This window comes from Panthera onca, chromosome D4 (assembly GCF_046562875.1).
Source record: "Panthera onca isolate mPanOnc1 chromosome D4, mPanOnc1 haplotype 2, whole genome shotgun sequence".
NCBI classification, from domain to species: domain Eukaryota; kingdom Metazoa; phylum Chordata; class Mammalia; order Carnivora; family Felidae; genus Panthera; species Panthera onca.
Window position 1 is genome coordinate 87,614,399 of NC_138351.1, and position 20,423 is coordinate 87,634,821.

General features: G+C 50.0%; 1 protein-coding gene across 16 annotated transcripts in view; it reads left to right on the forward strand.

Annotated features, from left to right (window-relative positions):
• The window catches only part of ODF2 (outer dense fiber of sperm tails 2), a 35,587-nt gene extending 15,164 nt beyond the window's left edge, over nucleotides 1-20,423 (forward strand). For 14 of the 16 annotated variants that reach the window (XM_078436434.2, XM_078436426.2, XM_078436427.2 and 11 more), the window contains 14 exons: nucleotides 4-135; nucleotides 4,272-4,343; nucleotides 5,887-5,958; nucleotides 6,080-6,196; nucleotides 6,842-7,027; nucleotides 7,444-7,553; nucleotides 9,113-9,248; nucleotides 12,276-12,386; nucleotides 12,490-12,594; nucleotides 14,727-14,885; nucleotides 16,231-16,331; nucleotides 18,353-18,515; nucleotides 18,937-19,062; nucleotides 19,520-20,423. In XM_078436434.2, coding sequence (XP_078292560.1) covers nucleotides 4-135; nucleotides 4,272-4,343; nucleotides 5,887-5,958; nucleotides 6,080-6,196; nucleotides 6,842-7,027; nucleotides 7,444-7,553; nucleotides 9,113-9,248; nucleotides 12,276-12,386; nucleotides 12,490-12,594; nucleotides 14,727-14,885; nucleotides 16,231-16,331; nucleotides 18,353-18,515; nucleotides 18,937-19,062; nucleotides 19,520-19,708 — 1,779 coding nt within the window. In that variant the 3' untranslated portion in view covers nucleotides 19,709-20,423. Of the gene's footprint in view, nucleotides 1-3; nucleotides 136-4,271; nucleotides 4,344-5,886; nucleotides 5,959-6,079; nucleotides 6,197-6,841; nucleotides 7,028-7,443; nucleotides 7,554-9,112; nucleotides 9,249-12,275; nucleotides 12,387-12,489; nucleotides 12,595-14,726; nucleotides 15,056-16,230; nucleotides 16,332-18,352; nucleotides 18,516-18,936; nucleotides 19,063-19,519 lie in introns of those variants that run through there. The other 2 variants (XM_060608462.3, XM_060608465.3) reach the window with 1 other exon arrangement.

The window sequence follows — 20,423 nt, forward strand, 5'->3', positions numbered from 1 at the left end:
CAGGAGAAACAAATGACCTGCACGGACATCAACACCCTGACGAGGCAGAAGGAACTTCTCCTGCAGAAGCTGAGCACGTTTGAGGAGACCAACCGCACCCTCCGAGACCTGCTGAGGGAACAGCACTGCAAAGAGGTGAGCTTGGACTCGGCCGCACCCCGTGGCACCAAGGGCCCATCTGCTCCGAGCCTCCGTCCCCCCCGTTCCTCGTCTGGGAAATGAACGTGCTATCCGTGCCTGGCCTGACCTGACGAGACGTTCACGTGAAGTGCCGGGCACCCCGGTTGACTGCCTTGGGTGCTGCCTTGGTTGTCAAAGCTGGACCTGGTGGCTCAGGAAGGACCTGAGGAGTCCGGGATGGGCTCGGCCCCTGGGTAAATGGAGGATGGATAATGATTAGTACCGACGGTAGGGCTGCACTTTTCTTAAAAGATGGTCTCTGAAAGATGTTCTATATTAGCAAATGATTCTGGAAAGACTGATGGCAAAAATAGCCATCTTCCTGTTTGGTTCAAATCAAAGAGACCATAGTGTCTTTTGTTTTGTTTTGTTTTGTTTTATTTTATTTTATTTTTAAATTTTATTTTATGTTTAGCATTGTGAACTTCTTGTTTTATTTTTTAAAAATTAGTATTTAATTTAATTCATTATGTGTTTATTTTTTAAATTTTTATTTAATTTTTTTAATTAAAAAAGTTTTAATGTTTATTTTATGTTAGAGAGAGAGAGAGAGCATGAGCGGGGGACGGACAGAGAGGAGGGGAGACACAGAATTCAAAGCAGGCTCCAGGCTCTGAGCTGTCAGCACAGAGCCTGATGTGGGGCTTGAACTCACTAACTGCGAGATCATGACCTGAGCTGAAGTTAGATCATGAGACCTAAGCCGATGCTTAACCCACTGAGCCACCCAGGCACCCCTGTTTATTTAGTTTCAAGGTAGGCTCCACACTCAATGGGAGGCTTGATCTCACAACCCCAAGATCAAGAGTTATTGTTTTACTGATTGAGCCAGCCAGGTGCCCCACAATGAGTATGTAAAATAAGGAATATAAGCAGTGTGCTCACAGACCAGGCTTCCAAACGAAATCTTGTCCGAGTCATTAAATGTCTCCTTTGATGATAAGCTTATCAGAGGGATCCTTTCTCTCCAATCTGATAGTTTTTTATCACTTACATATATATCTGAGCAACATACAGTATTGTTTTGCATGTTTTCAAACCTTACATAAATGATATTGTTCCATATGTGTTCTTCTGAGTTGCTTTTTTCACTCAAAAAATATTTTTTAATGTTATTTATTTTTGAGGGGGGGGAGAGAGAGAGAGAGAGAGAGAGAGAGAGAGAGCGAGCGCGAGCATGTTCGAGAGAATGGGGGAGGGGCAGAGAGAGGGAGAGAGGGAATCCCAAGCAGGCTCTGCACTGTCAGCCCAGAGCCCAATGTGGGCTTGAACTCACGAACCATGAGATCATGACCTGAGCCAAAATCAAGAGTTGGACGCTTAACCAACTGAGCCACCTAGGCACCCCTTCACTCAATATTTTTATAAGATTCATCCGGTTTTGTCCCTGAGACCTAAGATAGTTAATTTTCACTATATTCCATATTATGACTACTCCACAACTTATCCTTTCTTCTGTTGATGGAGGTGTATTTTCAGTTGTTTGCTGTTAAATAAGCACTGTTATTTGGGGCATTCATGTATATACTGTCCTGGTGTATTTGAGAGTTTCTAGAATATATTTCTATCGGTTTTATTAGTTATAGCGAAATTACTCTCTTAAAATAGTTAATACCTGTTTAATGTCTGGCTCAATATGCTTGGGAGGGCAATTTTTTTAACTGCTTTTTTTTTTTTTTTTTTTAATTTTGAGAGAGAGGAGACACAGAAAGAGAGAGGGGGAGGGAGGGGCAGAGGGAGGGAGAGACAGAATTCCAAGCAGGCTCTGTGCTGTCGCGCAGAGTCTGACAGGGCTTGAACTCACAAACCGTGAGATCATGACCTGAGCTGAGGTCAAGAGTTGGAGGCTTAACCAACTGAACCAACCAGGTGTTCCTGGCTGGACAATTTTTAACCTCTCTGGGCCTCAGTTTTCCCACCTGCGAAATGGGAGTAGTATCTTCCACGTGGTACCACGTGAGGACATGGATGGGGGATTGGCATACTGCCTGGCACATGATAGCTGTTTGGTGTGGTAGGGGCTGCTGCTGTTTGTCCTGGGACTGGGGCCTCCAGACAAACCTCTTCCTACTCAATTTGTCTCCTTTTTGACCCCTTAGCTTCTACTGTCCTAGAATCCCGGAATCTCCCGTTGGAGATGAAGGGTCAGCTAATCTGGACTCCCACCCACAGCGGCTATTCTCTGTTCAGTCTGGGCTCTCCTCTCCCCCTGCCCCCATGGCTCTTGGGACGGTACCCCCCATCTCTGTGCTTCCTCAGGATGCTCAGTGGATGAGAATTTGCTCTGGCTGTGGGGTCGGTTGGCTTAGGGCCCAGCGCTGCCATTTCCAGCTGTGTGATGTCGTGCAGCTCACCTCACTTCTCCCAGCCTCGATCTCCTCCTCTCTAAAATGGGGGTGGTCATAGTCCATGGCTCCTTAGAATGGGGGATTTGGTGAGAGTTGTGTGTTCGTTTGTGTAGTGTCCCCCTGGAGTCTCGGAGGACACGGCGTAAAGGACAGTGAGAGGAGCTGCAGGCCTTAACTTTCATCCCGTGTTCTTTGCCTCTTCCTGTTGCTGGAGAAACCATGATGCTGGCCTCTCTCCACTCCCAGCCCTGCCATGGCTTGTGAAGGGGACCTGTGAGCCTGAGAGGAAAAGGGAAGGCGAGCCCAGCCCCCTTCTATGGAAGAGTAGAGATGGTTCTCAGACACGGCCTGTTTGGGAGAGATGGGCAAGGGTGTGAGCAGGCAGTCGGGGAAGAAGAGGGAGCTCAGTGGCTGATAAACTTATGAGTGATGGGGGAAATGCAAGCTAAAGCAGCAGGAGTCTGCTGGAAAGACTGGCCGCCACCCAGGGCCCTCCTCCTGCCCATGGCCATGCAAATCTGTGCAGGCATTTTGTAGGTCATTTCAGCTGCCGCAGATCACAGACCTTCTGGCCCAGGCATGCCGCCTCTCTCCACCCTAGAGAGAGACACTTTGTACACGTCTGGCCCAGCACAGTACATTGCTACAGTGTTTGCATTTATGCAACCTGGGAACAGCTTCCTTGCCCAGAGGCTGTGCAAGGGGAGAGGTGAAAAATGCAGTGGCCTGTTGGAGAAAGAAGGCCGATTAGTGGCTGCAGGGGGCTAGGGGAGGAGGGAAAGAAGAGTGTTTTAACAGGTCTTTCGGTTGGGATGATGGAAATGTTCTGGAACTAGAGAGTTGTGGTGGTTGCACAATATTTGGATATACTATATATATGCCACTGGATTTTACACTTAACCAAATGTAAAATGGCATGGTTTATGTTAGCGATATGTTACCACAATTTAAAAAATTAATCATGGAAAGTGCAAAAAAACATTGAATTGTGCATTTTATTTATTTATTTATTTAAAAATGTTTATTTATTTACTTTTGCGAGAAAAGAGAGAGAGCTCAAGCAGGAGAGGGACAGAGGGAGAGGGAAACACAGAATCTGAAGCAGGCCCCAGGCTTTGAGCTATCAGCACAGAGCCTGATGCGGGGCTCGAACCCACAAATCACGAGATCATGACCTGAGTTGGAAGCTTAACCGATTGAGCCCCTAAATTGTGCCCCTAAATTGTGCTTTTTAAAGGGGTATGGTATCTGAATTTTCAGCTCAATAAAGCTGTTGGTGTTTTGTTTTTTTTTTAAGATTTTTAAATTTTTAAATAATCTCTACACCCAACATGGGGCTCAGATTCACAATCCCAAGATTGAGTTGCACACCCCACCCACTGAGCCAGCCAGGCATCCCTCAAGCTCTTTATAAAAAACCAAGTTGTAGCATAAAAATACAGTATGCTATCATTTGGGTCAAATCACTCATAAATCCCTTCGCATCCCAACCCCCCAAAAGATAACATTTCTCTAGGTGTAGCTATATATAAATGCGTAGAGAAAGGATAGGCAGGACACTCATCAAACCAGTAACAACGGGGTGGGGTTTGGAGGTGGATGAGGGTGATTATTTTATAATGAGGTTGCAATCTATTTATGATTCCTATAATTGGGAAATGTAAGTCTTGGAAAAGGGAAAGAATCCATAGGATGTAGACATCTGGGTTCATTGCTTAACGACCTGTGTGCCTTCCCTTGAAGGATTCCGAAAGGCTAATGGAGCAACAAGGAGCACTACTCAAAAGGCTGGCGGAGGCGGACTCAGAGAAAGCGGTAACACTGCGCCCCCTGGCGGATCTAGTGGGTTTTAGGCGACAGTGCACAGAGGGGCTGGAGGGACACGGCAGCCTCGCTCTGACATTTCTTTGGGTCTTAGTTTCCTGATCTGTAAAATGGGCTGATGTCCCCTGCCTTGCCTGCTCCACTGGGCTTGTCTAGTTGATCACTTGGAAGCTTGAAACCACCAAGCTGAACACCCAACCTGAGGGATGCTGCTCCTGCTGATGGAGTTACTAACCATCAGTCTGTTACTTGAATTTCCTTATTTGCATTATGGATTAAAAACCATCCAAAGGTAGACTTTTTGGCTCAGAAATTCCAGTTCTGGGAATCTCTCCCAAGGAAGCATGCTCCAAAGGCTGGTCCATGGAACCCTAAGTTCCTCGACGATGTTAATGGGTACCAGAAACAAAAGCAGGGAGTGATCTGTGGTCACATAAATCGGGAAACTGCTGACAGGCCTGCACAAAAAATTCACCATGTTAACTCCCAAGACCTTTTGGAGTATTTGAGGTATTAATGCCCACACGAGTCTCCCAAGGGAGAAGGAAGATGAAAGCCACCTATCCCAAGGTTGGGCGCTCGGCCCCCGAGGCCTCTCCGAAGGTGACAATCGGGGATTCAGCATGAAGGGGATAACGCCTAAATCTGCATCTCCAGCTTGAGAGCCCGGGAACCAAATTATGATACATCAGTAAATTGAAACTTTAACTTGCTGTTTCAAAAGGTGTAGAAGATTTAATCACATTATGGTAAATGTTGTAGGAACATTTTTGCATAAGACTTCTTAATGTGTTTTTTTTTTTAATAAATTTTTTTTAATGTTTATTATTTTTGAGAGACAGAGAGACAGAGCATGAGCAGGGGAGGGGCAGAGAGAGAGAGGGAGACGCAGAATCAGAAGCAGGCTCCAGGCTCCGAGCTGTCAGCACAGAGCCCGACGCGGGGCTCGAACTCACGAACCGTGAGATCATGACCTGGGCTGTGGTCTGATGCGCAGCTGAGCCACTCAGATGCCCCAAGACTTCTTAATGTGTTTTAACAGTGGTTCTCTTTGCCTGGGGGATTATGGGGATTCTAATTTAGCATTTTGTTTTGTTTTTCATTGTTTCCATGACTAATATTATTTAATTTAATTTAATTAATTAAAATTTTTTGAGAGAGAGAGCGTGAACAGGGGAGGAGCCAAAGGAAAGGGAGAGAAAGAATGCCTGGCATGGAGCCTGATACGGGGCTCGAACTCACGACCTGTGAGATCGTGATCTGCGCCGAAATCAAGAGTCAGACACTTAACCAACTGAGCCACCCAGGCGCCCCTAACGTTACTTTATCTTAAATTGCAAGATCAATACGTATTTGTTGTCTTGAACATTCACTACAGATATTGGATGCTTCCTGCCAGGGTCTCTGTGACATGGGCAGGTACAGTTGGGATCTTGGGCCTTGTTGCCCAGGCACTCACAGGAGTGGCTGTCGCCCCCGGGCCCGACTCCCTTGCTCTTCCCAGGGAGCTCATGACAGTGTGTGTTCTCTCCAGCGCCTGCTGTTACTCTTGCAAGACAAGGACAAGGAAGTAGAAGAACTTCTCCAGGAAATACAATGTGAGAAGGTACCAGCCCTGACAGTTGCTCCTCCTTATGAGCCAGTAGAGTTTCGTGGGGAGGATGCACTCTGGAATTGGACATCTGGGTTCAAATGCTGGCTCTGCCACTTTCTCTCTCTCTCCAAAGGCTCAAGCAAAGACAGCGTCCGAGCTTTCTAAATCCATGGAGTCTATGCGGGGGCATTTGCAGGCCCAGCTCCGGTGCAAAGAGGCAGAGAACAGTCGCCTGTGCATGCAGATCAAGGTACCTGCCGGCCCCACGGGTGGGAAAGGAGGGGCCGGGACATGGCAGTCCCAGGGCGGTGAGCCACACTCGGTAAGGCTTTGCCTCGATGGTTTATGGGGCACTTGCTGCCAAGGCACTTCTGCTTCAGAGAGACTCTGGGACAGTGGCAAGAGCAGTGGGCCCCAGAGGTCTTGGGTGCCCTTCCCAGGAGTGACCGGGTTTGGTGCCGTGACCCTGAGCCAGTCACTTAATCCCTTAGGTCCTTGGGTCTTTCAACTACCCCGGGGGGAAGGAACGGTCTCAGTTGCTGCTTGCCTGTGTGAGCTAGGGACCCTCTGAGGTCGTAGCTCTGCTGAATGAGTGAGAGGTCCTTCTAACCACAGCACTGGGAGCTGAAGGAAGAGTTCTGTCCTAACATTAAGACCCGATGGGTTCGGTGACCCAGAGAGGTGCCACGGAGAGCTGGGAATGGCCCTCATCCCTGGCCTGCATTTAGAGAGCCCTAAGGCCCCACGCAGTGGGTGACCCGTTTTCTTTTTCCCTGTCCCCCATCCCCTCTCTTCGCTGGTCCCCTTTCCTCGTCTCTGCCCTCCGTCTCTGCCTTTCTTGTCTCTTCCTGCCCCCTGCCCACTCCCCCGACCCTTCCTGGCCCTCCCTCCCCAGAACCTGGAGCGCAGTGGGAACCAGCACAAGGCAGAAGTGGAGGCCATCATGGAGCAACTGAAGGAATTAAAGCAAAAGGGAGACCGGGACAAAGAAACCTTAAAGAAGGCCATCCGAGCCCAGAAGGAACGAGCTGAGAAGAGTGAGGAATATGCCGAGCAGCTGCATGTGCAACTTGCTGACAAGGTGGCAGGCCTTCCCTGAGGGCGGCCGGGGTGGCGGCAGGCGGTGGGGGTGCGGAGGGATGGTGATAGTGGAAGGGTGAATGAGCCGGGGGGGGGGGCGGGGGGCAGTGGGTGAGTAAATGGGTAAAAGGATGAAAGCGGGGTGGCTGGCTGGCTGGCTGGAGACGAGAGATTAGAGGGGAGTTTAGCCTATGTCAGTTTTGTGGGTGGGAATGATGGTTGAGGAAGGATTTGCGAGTAGGGCGCATGTGACGGCTAGAAATCGAGAAGCTGCCGCTGGGCTCACGCAATCACCCCGGGTGCTCTCTGCAAAGGGACTGCGGGGGTGAAGAGTCGTCCAGGGTGAGCCCAGCCCCCAGCTGCCTCGGCTTCAGCGCTGACCCCAGGCTGACGGGCCCTGTTGTCCCATGTTCCCAGGATCTTTATGTCGCTGAAGCTTTATCCACTCTGGAATCATGGAGGAGCCGCTACAATCAAGTTGTGAAAGACAAGGGAGACCTGGAGCTGGAAATTATCGTCCTGAATGAGTACGTGCGTTTAGGCGACGGTGCAGGGGCTGATGAGGGAAGCAGGCAGACGGGTGGAAGGAGCCTGGCAGCCTGAGGGGGGCCCCAGCGCCCTCGCGGCTGCCATGTAGTGTCGCCAGTCAGGGGCCGCACTGGGCTGAGGTGTGGCGGCCCAGGCGGGGGCCGTGGAGGGGCCAGAACTCTCTGCTCACACAGGGCTAAGTCTGTTGCCGGTCCCTGGGCTGAGCTGGGTCCCAGTGTGTACAGCGTGGGAACTGGGCGTGCACACTGGTGTCCTCATTCCTGTGCCGGGGGGGTGGGGGGGGTGGGGGGGGTGGATCATGTCTTCTCTCTGTCGTCTGCCCAGTAACGGCAGCTGTGTTGCCCAGCCCTCAGAAGGTCAGAGTAGGAGGCCAAAATGGCCTAAAGTTGCCGGGGACTGAACTCACACTTTTCTCGCCACTAGGCACCAGTGACCATTCAAACGTCCTCAGTGTCACCTATATTCATGTGTTCGTTCGTTTGAAAAATATTTATTGAGCATCTACTCATTATCTACAGATAGTGAAGGTAGAAGGACACGTGATACAGATGAGAGGCACTGGGGAAGAGATGCCCTGAGAAAGGGAAGTCTGAACTGGGGTTTTTGGATTTTTTTAATGTTTTTATTTATTTTTGAGAGAGAGAGAGGGAGAGAGAGAGAGAGAGAGGGAAGGAGGATGGGAGGGGCAGAGAAAGAGGGAGACACAGAATCCAGAGCAGAATCCGAGCTGTCAGTACAGAGCTTGGTGTGGGGCTTGAACTCACAAACTGTGAGATCATGACCTGAGCTGAAGTTGGACACAACCAACTGAGCCACCCGGGCATCCCGGAACTGGGTTTTTAAGGCTGAGGAGGAGATTGCCGGGTAAAACAACGGGATATGTTTGCTTGGGCCTAGTCTGTGCTTAGCAAATATTTGCCAAATGAACTGTAATTGATCATTACTGAGAGCACATACCGTGTAAAGGTTCTGTATTGGGTCTGTGAGCCCGAATGCTCCTGTGAGGCCACAGTCCTCCGTTACTGGATTATAGCCCTGATGAGTGATGGAGGGGAAGGGGGAAGGAGCGAGGGCCGGGGCAGCTGGCTTCTCTCCCATCGTGCCATACACATTCACTGCAGTCCCCACCCGTGCTAGGCGAGTGTTCACACCTGTGAACAAGGAAGTGTAATGTCTGGGGGTGTCCCTGACCACCCAGGCTCGGAGTTCTGTCCTGATTTTAAGACCTGCTGGACTGAGATCCAGGGGGTGCCATGGAGAGCTGGGAAGCGACCCCGTCTCTGGTTCTTGTCTTTAGGGAGTGTCTTGGCCTCATGGGAGGATCAGGACACAGAAGGCTTTTGGAGGGGGTGGAATGGGAGACCAATCTGAAGGCTGTCAGAAGAGGTGGGGTACATGGGAACGCCACAGTGGCAGACAGGGCACAGAGATGGGACTGGCTGGGGAGGAACCCTTGGGCCCACGCCACACAAAGACCTGGCTCCTCAGAACCCATGCAATTGCTTCTCTTGTCTGCTTTCACTCTGCGACCTCCCAGCCGGGTGACAGATCTTGTAAACCAACAACAAACGTTGGAGGAGAAGATGCGGGAAGACCGGGACAGCCTGGTGGAGAGACTACACCGGCAGACTGCTGAGTATTCCGCGTTCAAGCTAGAGAACGAGAGGCTGAAGGTCTGTCGTGAGAGCAGGCTGGCACCATGGGTGGAGGACAGTGGCGCTGCTGGGGGGGCACTCTCGATGGGGCCCCAAGGATGACCCGGGGTTCTTCAGGGGGCCTGGAGGCAGGAGCCTGATTAGGAGGGCGTGCGCTGGAGTCGGGCCTGGATTCAAGTCCTGACCGCCTCTTGCTAGTACAGGCCCCAGGTTAGACGGTTCATCCTTTGTCCCCGAGGTTTCCTTAGCAGGAGGAAAGGGTGCCTGGTGAGAATGTGGCAATGCATGTGAGACACTTAACACGCACACTCAGCCATCGGAGGAGGACACTGACACCTGGGGGGCTGCTGGCCCCTTCATGTGTATCCACTCTCCCTTTAACCTCCTGATAATAGGGTGGTCGTCTCTGCTTTATAGAATAAAGAAGCAGGCTTCGAGAGGGGTCAGGTTTGTTGCCCAGATTTTGCCCTTGGAAGTGTTGGAGTTCGGATTTGAAGCCGATTCTCGTTCTGGAGTTTCGGCTTTTAACCACTTGCTCTACACCCAGCACAGCAGGGACGAGAGGCACCTGAACCAAGGTTCCTATTTCAGAGCCAGGTTGGATCCTATTAATTGATCTGGACAATAACATGTGGGCCTGTTTATTTATTTTTTAAAATATTTTGTTTTTATGTAATTTCTTTTTTAAAAGAATTTTTTTAAGTGTATTTGTTTAGAGAGAGATAGAGACAGAGTGAGTGGGGAAGGGTCAGAGAGAGAGGAAGAAGAGAGAGAATCCCAGGCAGGCTCTGCGCCATCAGCACAGAGCCCGATGTGGGGCTCAAACTCACGAAACCTGAGCTCATAACCTGAGCCGAAACCGAGAGTGGGACACTTAACTGACTGAGTCACCCAGGCACCCCGTATTTTTATGTAATTTCTACACCCAACTTGGGGCTTGAACTCACAAACCTGAGATCGAGAGTCACATACTTAACCGACTGAGCCAGCCACACACCCCTAGATTAATTTTTTTTTTTTTTTTTTACTGGTTTATTTGTTAAGATTGATTTTAAAAGAAGTATGACATATGGCAAGGTACACACATTCTAGAATTTTCATGAAGTGAACACATTTTTGTCCATCAGTCACCTTGACCCAAACCTTATTAGCACCCCAGTGACCTCACCTGCTTATAAGCCCCCCTGTGAAGGTGACCGTTATCCTGACTTCAGTCACCACAGGTTAGCTAGCCTGGTTTTGAATTTTGTGCCTGGCTTTCATACAGCATTATGGTCGCGAGCAATCCGTGCCGTGTGACGGGTCTCGTTCTTAATGCTGTCCGGTCTGCTTTTGCACGACCACACCACAGTAGATCTATCCATTCTACTGTCAGTGGATATCTTCGTGTACCTTTGGGTGCACCTGTTTGGTGTTTTTTTTTTTTTTTAATTTTTTTTTTTAACGTTTATTCGTGTTTTGAGCGAGACAGAGCCAACGAGCAGGGGAGGGGCAGAGAGAGCCCGATATCAGGCACAGAGCCTGATACGGGGCTCAAACCACGAACGGTGAGATGGTGACCTGAGCCGAAGTCGGATGCTTAACCGACTGAGCCACCCAGAATTTGTAAATTAAATTCTACCTTGAGGTAGAGTTGCCGGGTCATCAGATAGCATAAATTCGGCTTTGGTAGAAGTCACCACAGAATAAGACGGTTGTACAAATTCACCCTCCCGTCAGGGATGTGTGGAAGGTAAGAGTTGCTCTGTGACTCCTCGGGGACACTTGGTACCGTCAGCCTTTCCCACTGGAGCCACTCAGCGGGGGGAGGGGTGGTTGCTGGGGAAATGAAAGTCAGCCTCCAAGCCTAACAAGTGGTTAGGGGGTTGGTTACAGTACGTGTGTCTGTGAAGCGTAACACAGTGTGGCCATTCAAAATAATGTTTTTAGGAGTCTGTTGTCTTAGATGATGATTACAAAGTTCACAGTGGAAGTTTAACACAGTGCACAAATGTGACGCGGAAGTCTTGTTCTTCCTTAACTGTACATAGGTATTTTTCCGGTTGTTTTCCCCCAATACTAATATAGACATTCAAACACATACATACCCGTTATTCTGCAGCCTGCTTTTCTCATTCAACCATACTTCACGGATATCTTTTTAGGTCAGGTTTGGGTTTGGTTTGGTTTGGTTTGGTTTTTTAGCTTTATCTCTTTCAGTGACTGCATATTGTTTTACTGTATTGAGATACAATGATTTCTTTTGTTCCATCTACTGAGGTGAACATTTAGGCTGTAGGAGGACATTTGTTGACTTGAGAAGTAGGTATAACATCGTTGCTACTTGCAAAAGCATGTTGCAAAGTAGTAAGTACAATATAATCCCATTCTTGCTGAAAAAAAAAAGTACTCAGCTACTGACAGAAAGCCATAAACCAAGGCATCCCTTGGTGCAATCATCATGCATCACAATTAGTTTTCCTTGGTCTTATCTCCATAGTCTTTAACTTTTAATTTAACTTTTAATTATGTATTGCTTTTGTAATAAGAACAAGAAAACACAGGGGTCGCTTACTTGCATCTACACTTGACCCTTGAACTGCACGGGTCCACTTATATGCAGATTTTTTTTGGATACAGTTCAGGACTATACGTGTATTTTCTCTTCCTTATGATTTTCCCAACGTTTTCTTTGCTCTAGCTCACTTTATTGTAAGAGTACAGTATCTAAGACACCTAGCATACAGAATAGGTATTAATTGACTCTATGTGTTATTGGGAAGTCTTCCGGTCAACAGTAGGTTACTAGAAATAGTTAAGTTTCAGGGGAGTCAAAAGTTCTATGTGCATTTTTGATCGTGTGGGAGGTCGGTGCCCCTAGGCCCCCCATCGCTCAACGGTCAAGTTCTTTCTTCACTTGAGTCGCCCTGGCGCACCTTGACTTCGGGTGTGGGTGTGAGGCGTCGGGGCTTCCCCCGGCTGGCCACTTGCAGTGGGAGGTGAGGGTGGGATGGCTGTCTGCTCTGGGAAGCTTCCTGTGGGTTACTCAGTAGGCACCCCTTCTAGGCTAGTTTCGCCCCGATGGAGGACAAGCTCAATCAGGCGCACATCGAGGTGCAGCAGCTGAAGGCGTCGGTTAAGAACTATGAAGGGATGATCGACAACTATAAGAGTCAGGTAGGTGGTCTGCGTGAGGTCAGCCAGGAGGCCTCTCCCAGGAAGGGTCGGGGGGAAAGGTGTTTTTCACTGAAACTCGGCCCAATGCTTTGGCGGCTCCTAGGTGATGAAGACCAGACTGGAGGCTGATGAAGTGGCCGCCCAGCTAGAACGCTGTGACAAAGAGAACAAGATCCTTAAAGATGAGATGAACAAAGAGATCGAAGCGGTACTGCTCCCCTTCCTTGCTTTCTTCCGCCATCCAGTCCCGTGTCTGCCAGTCTGTCCCTCTGGGCTTCCTTGATTTGGACCAGAAAATTGAGTTTTCTCATTGCTGGGCTGGTCCACACTACTGTGTATGTGCCTTCTCCCTGCTCTTGCTCGCTCTCTCCCTCTCTCTCTCGCTCGCTCGCTGTCTCGCTGCTGCTTTCCTCCTGGTTTTCTTCTTCAGTTTCCTTAAAATAATCTCCCCTGCTTAGAGCAAATCCAAGTGGATTCAGGTGCTAAAATCTGCCAGGTCTTGGCCATGCCTGTTTTGTTCTGCACCAACCCAAAGACATGCCTCTCCTTCCCCTTTCCCCAAAGAACCTTATTCTTTTAGAGACAGCTTGGATCTCTAGAGACAAAGGGGTCATCTTACTATTACCTTTATGTTTTTTTTTTAGTTTTAATTTTTTTAAATTTACATCCCAGTTGGTTAGCATATAGTACAACAATGATTTCAGGAGTAGATTCCTTAGTGCCCCTTACCCATTTAGCCCATCCCCGCTCCCACAACCCCTCCCGTAACCCTCAGTTTGTTCTCCATATTTATGAGTCTCTTCTGTTTTGTCCCCCTCCCTGTTTTTATTTTTGTTTCCCTTCCCTTATGTTCATCTGTTTTGTCTCTTAAAGTCCTCATATGAGTGAAGTCATATGATTTTTGTCTTTCTCTGACTCTCTAATTTCACTTAACATAATACCCTCCAGTTCCATCCACGTAGTTGCAAATGGCAAGATTTCATTCTTTTTGATGGCCGAGTAATACTCCATTGTCTATATGTACCACATCTTCTTTATCCATTCTTCCATCAGTGGACATTTGGGCTCTTTCCATCCTTTGGCTATTGTCGAGAGTGCTGCTATAAACATGGGGGTGCATGCGTCCCTTCGAAATAGCACACCTGTATCCCTTGGATAAATGCCTAGTAGTGCCATTGCTGGGTCGTAGGGTAGTTCCATTTTTAATTTTTTGAGAAACCTCCATACTGTTTTCCAGAGTGGCTGCACCAGCTTGCATTCCCATTACTGTTACCTTTAGAGATGGACTGAGTAGTCCAGGTCCAGCCACTAACCTGTGTCATAGCCTTGGGCAAGTCCCTGCCCCATCTGGTCCTCAGACTCTTTGTTAATTTTTTTTTTTTTTAATTTATTTATTTTTGAGAGACAGAGAGAGACAGAGCATGAGCAGGGGAGGGGCAGAGAGAGAGGGAGACACAGAATGCGAAGCAGGCTCCAGGCTGTGAGCTGTCAGCACAGAGCCCGATGTGGGGCTCGAACTCAAGAATCACAAGATCATGACCTAGGCCAAAGTCAGTTGCTAAACTGACTGAGCCACTCAGGTGCCCCCAGTCTCCTTGTTAATATAGGGATGGGCTAAATCAGAGAGTTCTGACCTTCTCCTCTGAGCTGTAGCATTGGGATTGCCTTCCTAGGGGCTTTGGAGTTAGACTGGACCTTAATCCTGGCTCTACCAGTTTCTTTTCTTATTTTTTTTTTTTAATGTCTATTTATTTATTTGGGGGGAGGGACAGAGAGAGAGGGAGAGAGAGAGAATCCCAAGCAAGCTCTGTACTGTCAGTGCACACTGTCAGCATGCAGCCCGATGTGGGGCTCAAACTCACAAACTGTGAGATCATGACCTGAGCAGAAATCAAGACACTTAACTAACTAAGCCACCCAGGCACCCCTGTCTCTATCAGTTTCTAGCTGAGCAGCCTTAGGGAAATGACTTTGCTCCCTTGATCCTTAGAGTCCTTCCACTGGGACAACAGCACCAAGCTGATAGGTTGTTGTATGAATTCATTGAGTAATTCAGAGAGCTGTCAGCACAGTAACTAGGTCCTGGTATTTGCTACGTGATTGCCTTTGTTATTCAATGACGAGAGGAGTGGCAGGCTCAGGTGGAAAGTTAGGGTCCATTGTGTCCCTTGGAGAAGAGCCAGTGGCCTGTGGGGAGGGCAGGCCACATTCCTGCCTGTGGTTCCCACAGGATCCTCTTCTGGGGACCGCCGGCAGCCCTGCCCTAATTCCAAAGGACTCTGCTTGGTCCCACAAGCAGCGGGGGCCCTTCCCAACGGTGGGTTTTTCTCCCCACTGCAGGCCCGTAGGCAGTTCCAGTCCCAGCTGGCTGACCTGCAGCAGCTGCCTGACATCCTCAAGATCACAGAGGCTAAGCTGGCAGAGTGCCAAGACCAGCTGCAGGGTTACGAGAGGAAGAACATCGACCTCACAGCCATCATATCAGACCTGCGCAGCCGGGTAAGGGACTGGCAGAAAGGGTCCCACGAACTGGCCAGAGCAGGGGCCCGCTTACCAAGATGAGCTGCACGCCCCCCCCAAGGGAGGACCACTTCCTTTTTCTTGGCTGCTGCTTTCTGAAAGGAGTGAGCGATCATCAGTGCTGTGAAATAAAAGTCTGGTGTGCCAAATGCCTTGTGTTTGCACAAAGTGATTGTAGTTATAGGAGCCGTCACTCTCCAGTGCTGCCCCGCCCCTCCCTCCCCCCCCCCCCCCCCCCCCCCCCGCCTGTGCTTCCAGTCCCTCTGCCCTTCATGCTCTGCTGCAGTGCTCGGCCACACCCCCAGGGGGAGACACCCAGCCTGGGAGGAGGGGGGGGATGTTCTCTCTCCCAACTTTCTCTTGCTCCAGCTGCCTTTCCCGACTCTTACCAGGTCCACTGCCTGAGGTTCTGTCCAGAAAGAGGGCTCCCTTCCTCCCAGAAGCAGTCTGCCTCTGGGTTACTGGAATCCTGCCTACAGTCTAAGAAATTACATGCCTCTCGTTTGCAGTGGGACCTTGGGCGAGGCCCTCCCCCTGTTTTGACCTCCTTCCTTGTAATAACAAAAGTAGCTATTGTTTTTCGAGCACGGACTTTGTGCGCCAGTATTCTCCCCCATAATTCTCCCAGGAATGTTGTGAGGTGTAGATATTCTTTTTCTCCGTTTTCCAGAAAGCAGCCCAAGGCATAGAGGCCTAATTTCCTGAGGTCCCAGAGCTGAGAGTTAGTGACCAGGGTTTGGAACTCAGCCAGTTACACCTGCTTCCCAAGCCCACATTTGCAGTCCTCTTAAATTGCCTGCCTGCCCTTGAACCTGAGTATTCTCAGGGCCTCGAGAGCCTGATAGCTGAAGCTTCTGTGTACAGCAGCCCTCTGGATAACTTCTCAAACTTGCCAGCCTGAAAGACTTGATAGGTTTCCTGTTGCCTGTACTTGTCCCCACTTAAAGGGAGAATGACATCAGCAGTGCCGACAGTGTAGTTGGTAACGCTCTGTGGCATGTCGTGTGGGCCAGTTTAGCCCAGCATCTGCTTCTGCCTTCTCATGTCTGCCCCGGATCCCATTGAGTGGCCTCTCCTGATCAAGAAAGCATCGCCGTGGTTCTTCGGGATCAAACCTGGCTTCTCTACGTGCGGGAAGGCCTTCACGGGAGTCGGGCCTAACCTGTCCCCACTCTCCTCTCTCGTCCAGGTTGTGCGTTGAGACTTGGATGCCTGCTGAGGGCAGCGTGTCTCCCTCCTGGGTGTGGATGACAGGTCCTAGGGGGAAGGGAGGGCTGCACAGGGAAGTTCCTTCATAAACCAGTCTGTGTTCCTGTCATTTTAGATCGAACATCAGGGGGACAAGCTGGAGATGGCAAGAGAGAAACATCAGGCTTCCCAGAAGGAAAATAAACAGCTGAGTCTGAAGGTGGATGAACTGGAGAGGTTAGAGGCACTTGGTCCCATCTCTGTCCTCTTCCTAGGACCTGAGACTTTCAGCCACTTAGCTGCTTTGGGCTTAGTGTGCAGAAGTGTTTGAGGGACTCGAGGCCCTAGAAGGTACTGGGCAGACCCCAGAGGAAAAGCTGCTTCCATTGCAGTGGTAAGCATTGTGGGAGAGAGGAAGATGGTCTTTTGACTGGGGGATGCTCCAGAACAGTGTGGTCAAGTTCAGACCACCCACAGGCTCTACCTACCAAAAAGGCACACTTCACCCGAGCAAACCAGCAGGACTAATATAAGGCGGTGAGGGGGCATTCCCGTGCCCTCCCTACCCCTGCCTCATTCTGCTCTTCATTTCTTTTTTTTTTTTTTTTTCCAACTTTTTTAAATTTATTTTTGGGACAGAGAGAGACAGAGCATGAACCGGGGAGGGGCAGAGAGAGAGGGAGACACAGAATCGGAAACAGGCTCCAGGCTCCGAGCCGTCAGCCCAGAGCCTGACGCGGGGCTCGAACTCACTGACCGCGAGATTGTGACCTGGCTGAAGTCGGACGCTTAACCGACTGCGCCACCCAGGCGCCCCACTGCTCTTCATTTCTGATCATCCTTCCCTAAGATCTTTCTTTTTTTCTGTTTTTTTTTTTTTTTTTAATGTTTATTTTTGAGAGAGAGAGAAAAAAAAAAAAAAAAAACAGCATGTGTCAGGGAGGGGCAGAGAGAGAGGGAGACACAGAATCCCAAGCAGGCTCCAGGCTCCAAGCTGTCAGCACAGAGCCCGACGCGGGGCTCGAACCCACAAGCTGAGATCAAGACCTGAGCTGAACTCAAGATGGTCACTCAACCAGCTGAGCCACCCAGGCGCCCCATGCCCAAGACCTTTCTGATCTGATTCTTCTCTTTTACCTATGGACTATTAGAGGCAGTCAGGTGAAGAGTACAGCTTTTGGAGTCAGAAGCCCTGGCCTTGGGTCCCAGCTTGGCCACTTAACCTGCATTGTGATCTTGAGCAAATCACTGAACCCTTTTGAACCTCTGTTTACTCACCCTGAGAAAGGGATCAAGGTAGGGGTAACAATCTAGCTCATGAGGTTATCAAAAGTCTTCCAGGAGATAATCCTCAAAGGCCTTAGCGCATTATCTGGCACAGAAAAATGCACCATATAGTTAGTGTATATTAGTTGCTATTATCCCAATATTGAATATGAGGAAACCGAGCATGGAGAGAGGCTAAGTGACTTGCCCAGGGTGACACAGCTGGTATCTGGCAAAGCTGCGACATAGGCCCCCTGACTGTCCTCCTCTGGAGCTCTTAGCATCTGTAAAATGAGGGCTGGAGCCTTAGTTAGAGATGCAAGGCCTTTGGCCCTGGGATGCTCTGGCTGCCCAGGTGGCTCGTGCAGCCTGCATGTGGGGACTTGGGCTGGGCTCCTAGGCTCCGCTCTGGTCCACTGGCTTCCAACATGCAGCTGGACTCAGCAGGACTTACAGAACTTTCAATTGGAAGGTGTTCTGGAATTGCGGTGGGGACCACGTGTGCCCATCAGGAGTCACTGCGACCCCACGGTGGATCACATAAGCAGTAGAGGGGGTACCAGCTGATGTCCTTCTGCTGAGGGGGCAGCAGTGAGCACAAGTTGAGGGCATGGGTTTTGGTGACAGACCTGCCAGCTGTGCTGACCTTGGGCCAATGACCTCAGCTCTCAGTGCCTCAGTTTCTTCCTCTGTAAAGTGGGGATAATGGTGGCGCCCACCTTCCTTAGCTGCAAGGTGCTGTGTTACTAACAACAGGTACGCTCGTCTGTGCTTGCCCGCCCAGTCTCCACACAGTCCTGAGCTGCCCTGGCTTCTCGGCTCCCTGCTTGCTGCCTTGCTGATCGGCAGGTTTCTTTGGTTTATTCCTGTGGTTCCTTGGAGACTCTTGGCATGATGAGAACCCCAGCCCAGGGGTGGCTGGCAGCCTCCTGGCGGGGTGGAACAGGACAGGTCGGGGTACGAGCCAGATCTGATTAAGTGCTTCCATCTAGGAAACTGGAGGCAACCAGCGCCCAGAATATCGAGTTCCTACAGGTGATTGCCAAGAGGGAGGAAGCGATCCACCAGTCCCAGCTGCGGCTAGAGGAGAAAACACGGGAATGTGGGACCCTGGCCAGGCAGTTGGAGAGCGCCATCGAAGATGCTAGGAGGCAGGTCAGTCTTGATTCCATTGCTAACTAGCTCTGTGACCTTGGGCCAAGTCACCTGACCTCTCTGAGCCTATTGCCCCATCTAAAAAAGGGGGTGCAGTAGTGGCACCTGCCTCGCGAATTTGTCCCAAGGATCAAATGAGCAATTACTGTAAAGGCTCTGGCACTTGATCACGATGACCCATTCACTTGCTGCCTGCGTGGGACTCAGCCAGGTTTTCCACAGCTTAGGTGATGTTCTTGGGGTGTGGGGAAAGGGCAGGTGAAGTGGGCTGCAGAAGTCCCTGGAGTTAGCTCCTGCCACAAGGCACCAGAGAACCATCCGTAGTGATGTGCGAGACCAGAGTGGGAGTGGCTCAGCCTTCCGGGTGCCAGGTGCTCCCCGTGTCAGGTAAGCCAGCCCCACCTCCGTGCCTTCTGGGCAGGTGGAACAGACCAAGGAGCATGCAGTCTCCAAGGAGCGAGCTGCCCAGAACAAAATCCTGGACCTTGAGACCCAGCTGAGCAGGACCAAGACGGAGCTCAGCCAGCTGCGGCGGAGCCGAGACGACGTGAGTCGGGCTGGAGGGCGGGGGCCGGAGAGAAGGGAGTGGATTGAGATTTTAGCTTCCTGGGGCCTGCGGGGCAAGGTGTTTCATGGAGGTTTTTAGGAATATGACATGGTTTGATTTTTCTCAACTCACTTTCCAATCCCTTAGGGATATCCCAGGCAGATTCCTTTTTTTTTTTTTTTTTTTTTTTTAAATCAACAGCTTTGTTAAGATATCATTTACATACCATAAAATTCACTCCTTTCAATGGTACAATTCCGTGTTTTTTAGTGTGTTCACGGAGGTGCGCCATTGCCACCCCAATCTAAGTTTAGACTCTTCTCGGAAAGAAACCCCGTGCCCATTAGCGGTCACGCCCATTCTCTTGCCCTCAGCTCCTGGCAACCCCTGCCCAAGTCTCTAGGGATCCGTCCTGGACATTTCACACACTTGACTCCTTTCTCGTTGCTCCTCATAGGCTGACCGTCGCTACCAGAGCCGGCTGCAAGACCTCAAAGATCGCCTGGAGCAGTCGGAGAGCACCAATCGCAGCATGCAGAACTACGTCCAGTTCCTCAAGTCGTCTTATGCCAACGTGTTTGGGGACAGTCCCTACACTACCTTCCTCACCAGCTCTCCCATCCGCTCCCGATCTCCTCCCACCTAAGCCCGCCAGTCTCGGGCCAGGAGCCCGAACTGATGTCCTGGGAACTGAAGAGTGGCCAAGCCACAGCTGGAAAGCCTGCCGCTTTCCTCTCTCTTCCACTGATGAAGTGAGTTCAGGATCTTGTCTTAGCTACCGACTCCAGAAAAGCCCCTAAAGCACTAGGGGGAGTGAAACAGGAACCACTCGGTTTTCTCCTCTCTGATAGAGTCACCTGATGGAAATTTTTAATTACCTTGACAGGCCTTAAATCTACTGATCTTAGGGTACCAGATTTTAACTCACCATGACTTTGCTCCTTCCTTTCCTGAGCAAATGTCTGGACTGGACTTTTTCTTCCGGTCCCCTTATAGCCCTCCTCTTCTGAGGAATCTCTCTCTTGGGCTTTCTCTGACCAGCACCAGCAGGAGCTGTTAGCCAGAGGTCCTCACCACCCTTCCTGGGCTGTGAGCACATCCACCTGCTGTTTGGGTACAGTGTTTTTCCCCAAGGCCCTCCTCCCACGCCTGGTGGAAATCTCACACCCAAGTTTCCTCAAGGCCACTTGCCCCTGAGCACTTCACAATAGACACTGCAGGGCTTGTGTCCAGTGGCCTTTTAAAAGTATAATCCCAATCCCATTGGTTTGTGTTTCTGTTTGCTAGATTTGTATCTATGGAATGCCTTTATTCTGGAAATAATGTGTGTTGTGTTTTACAAAAAACTTTTCTAGTCAATA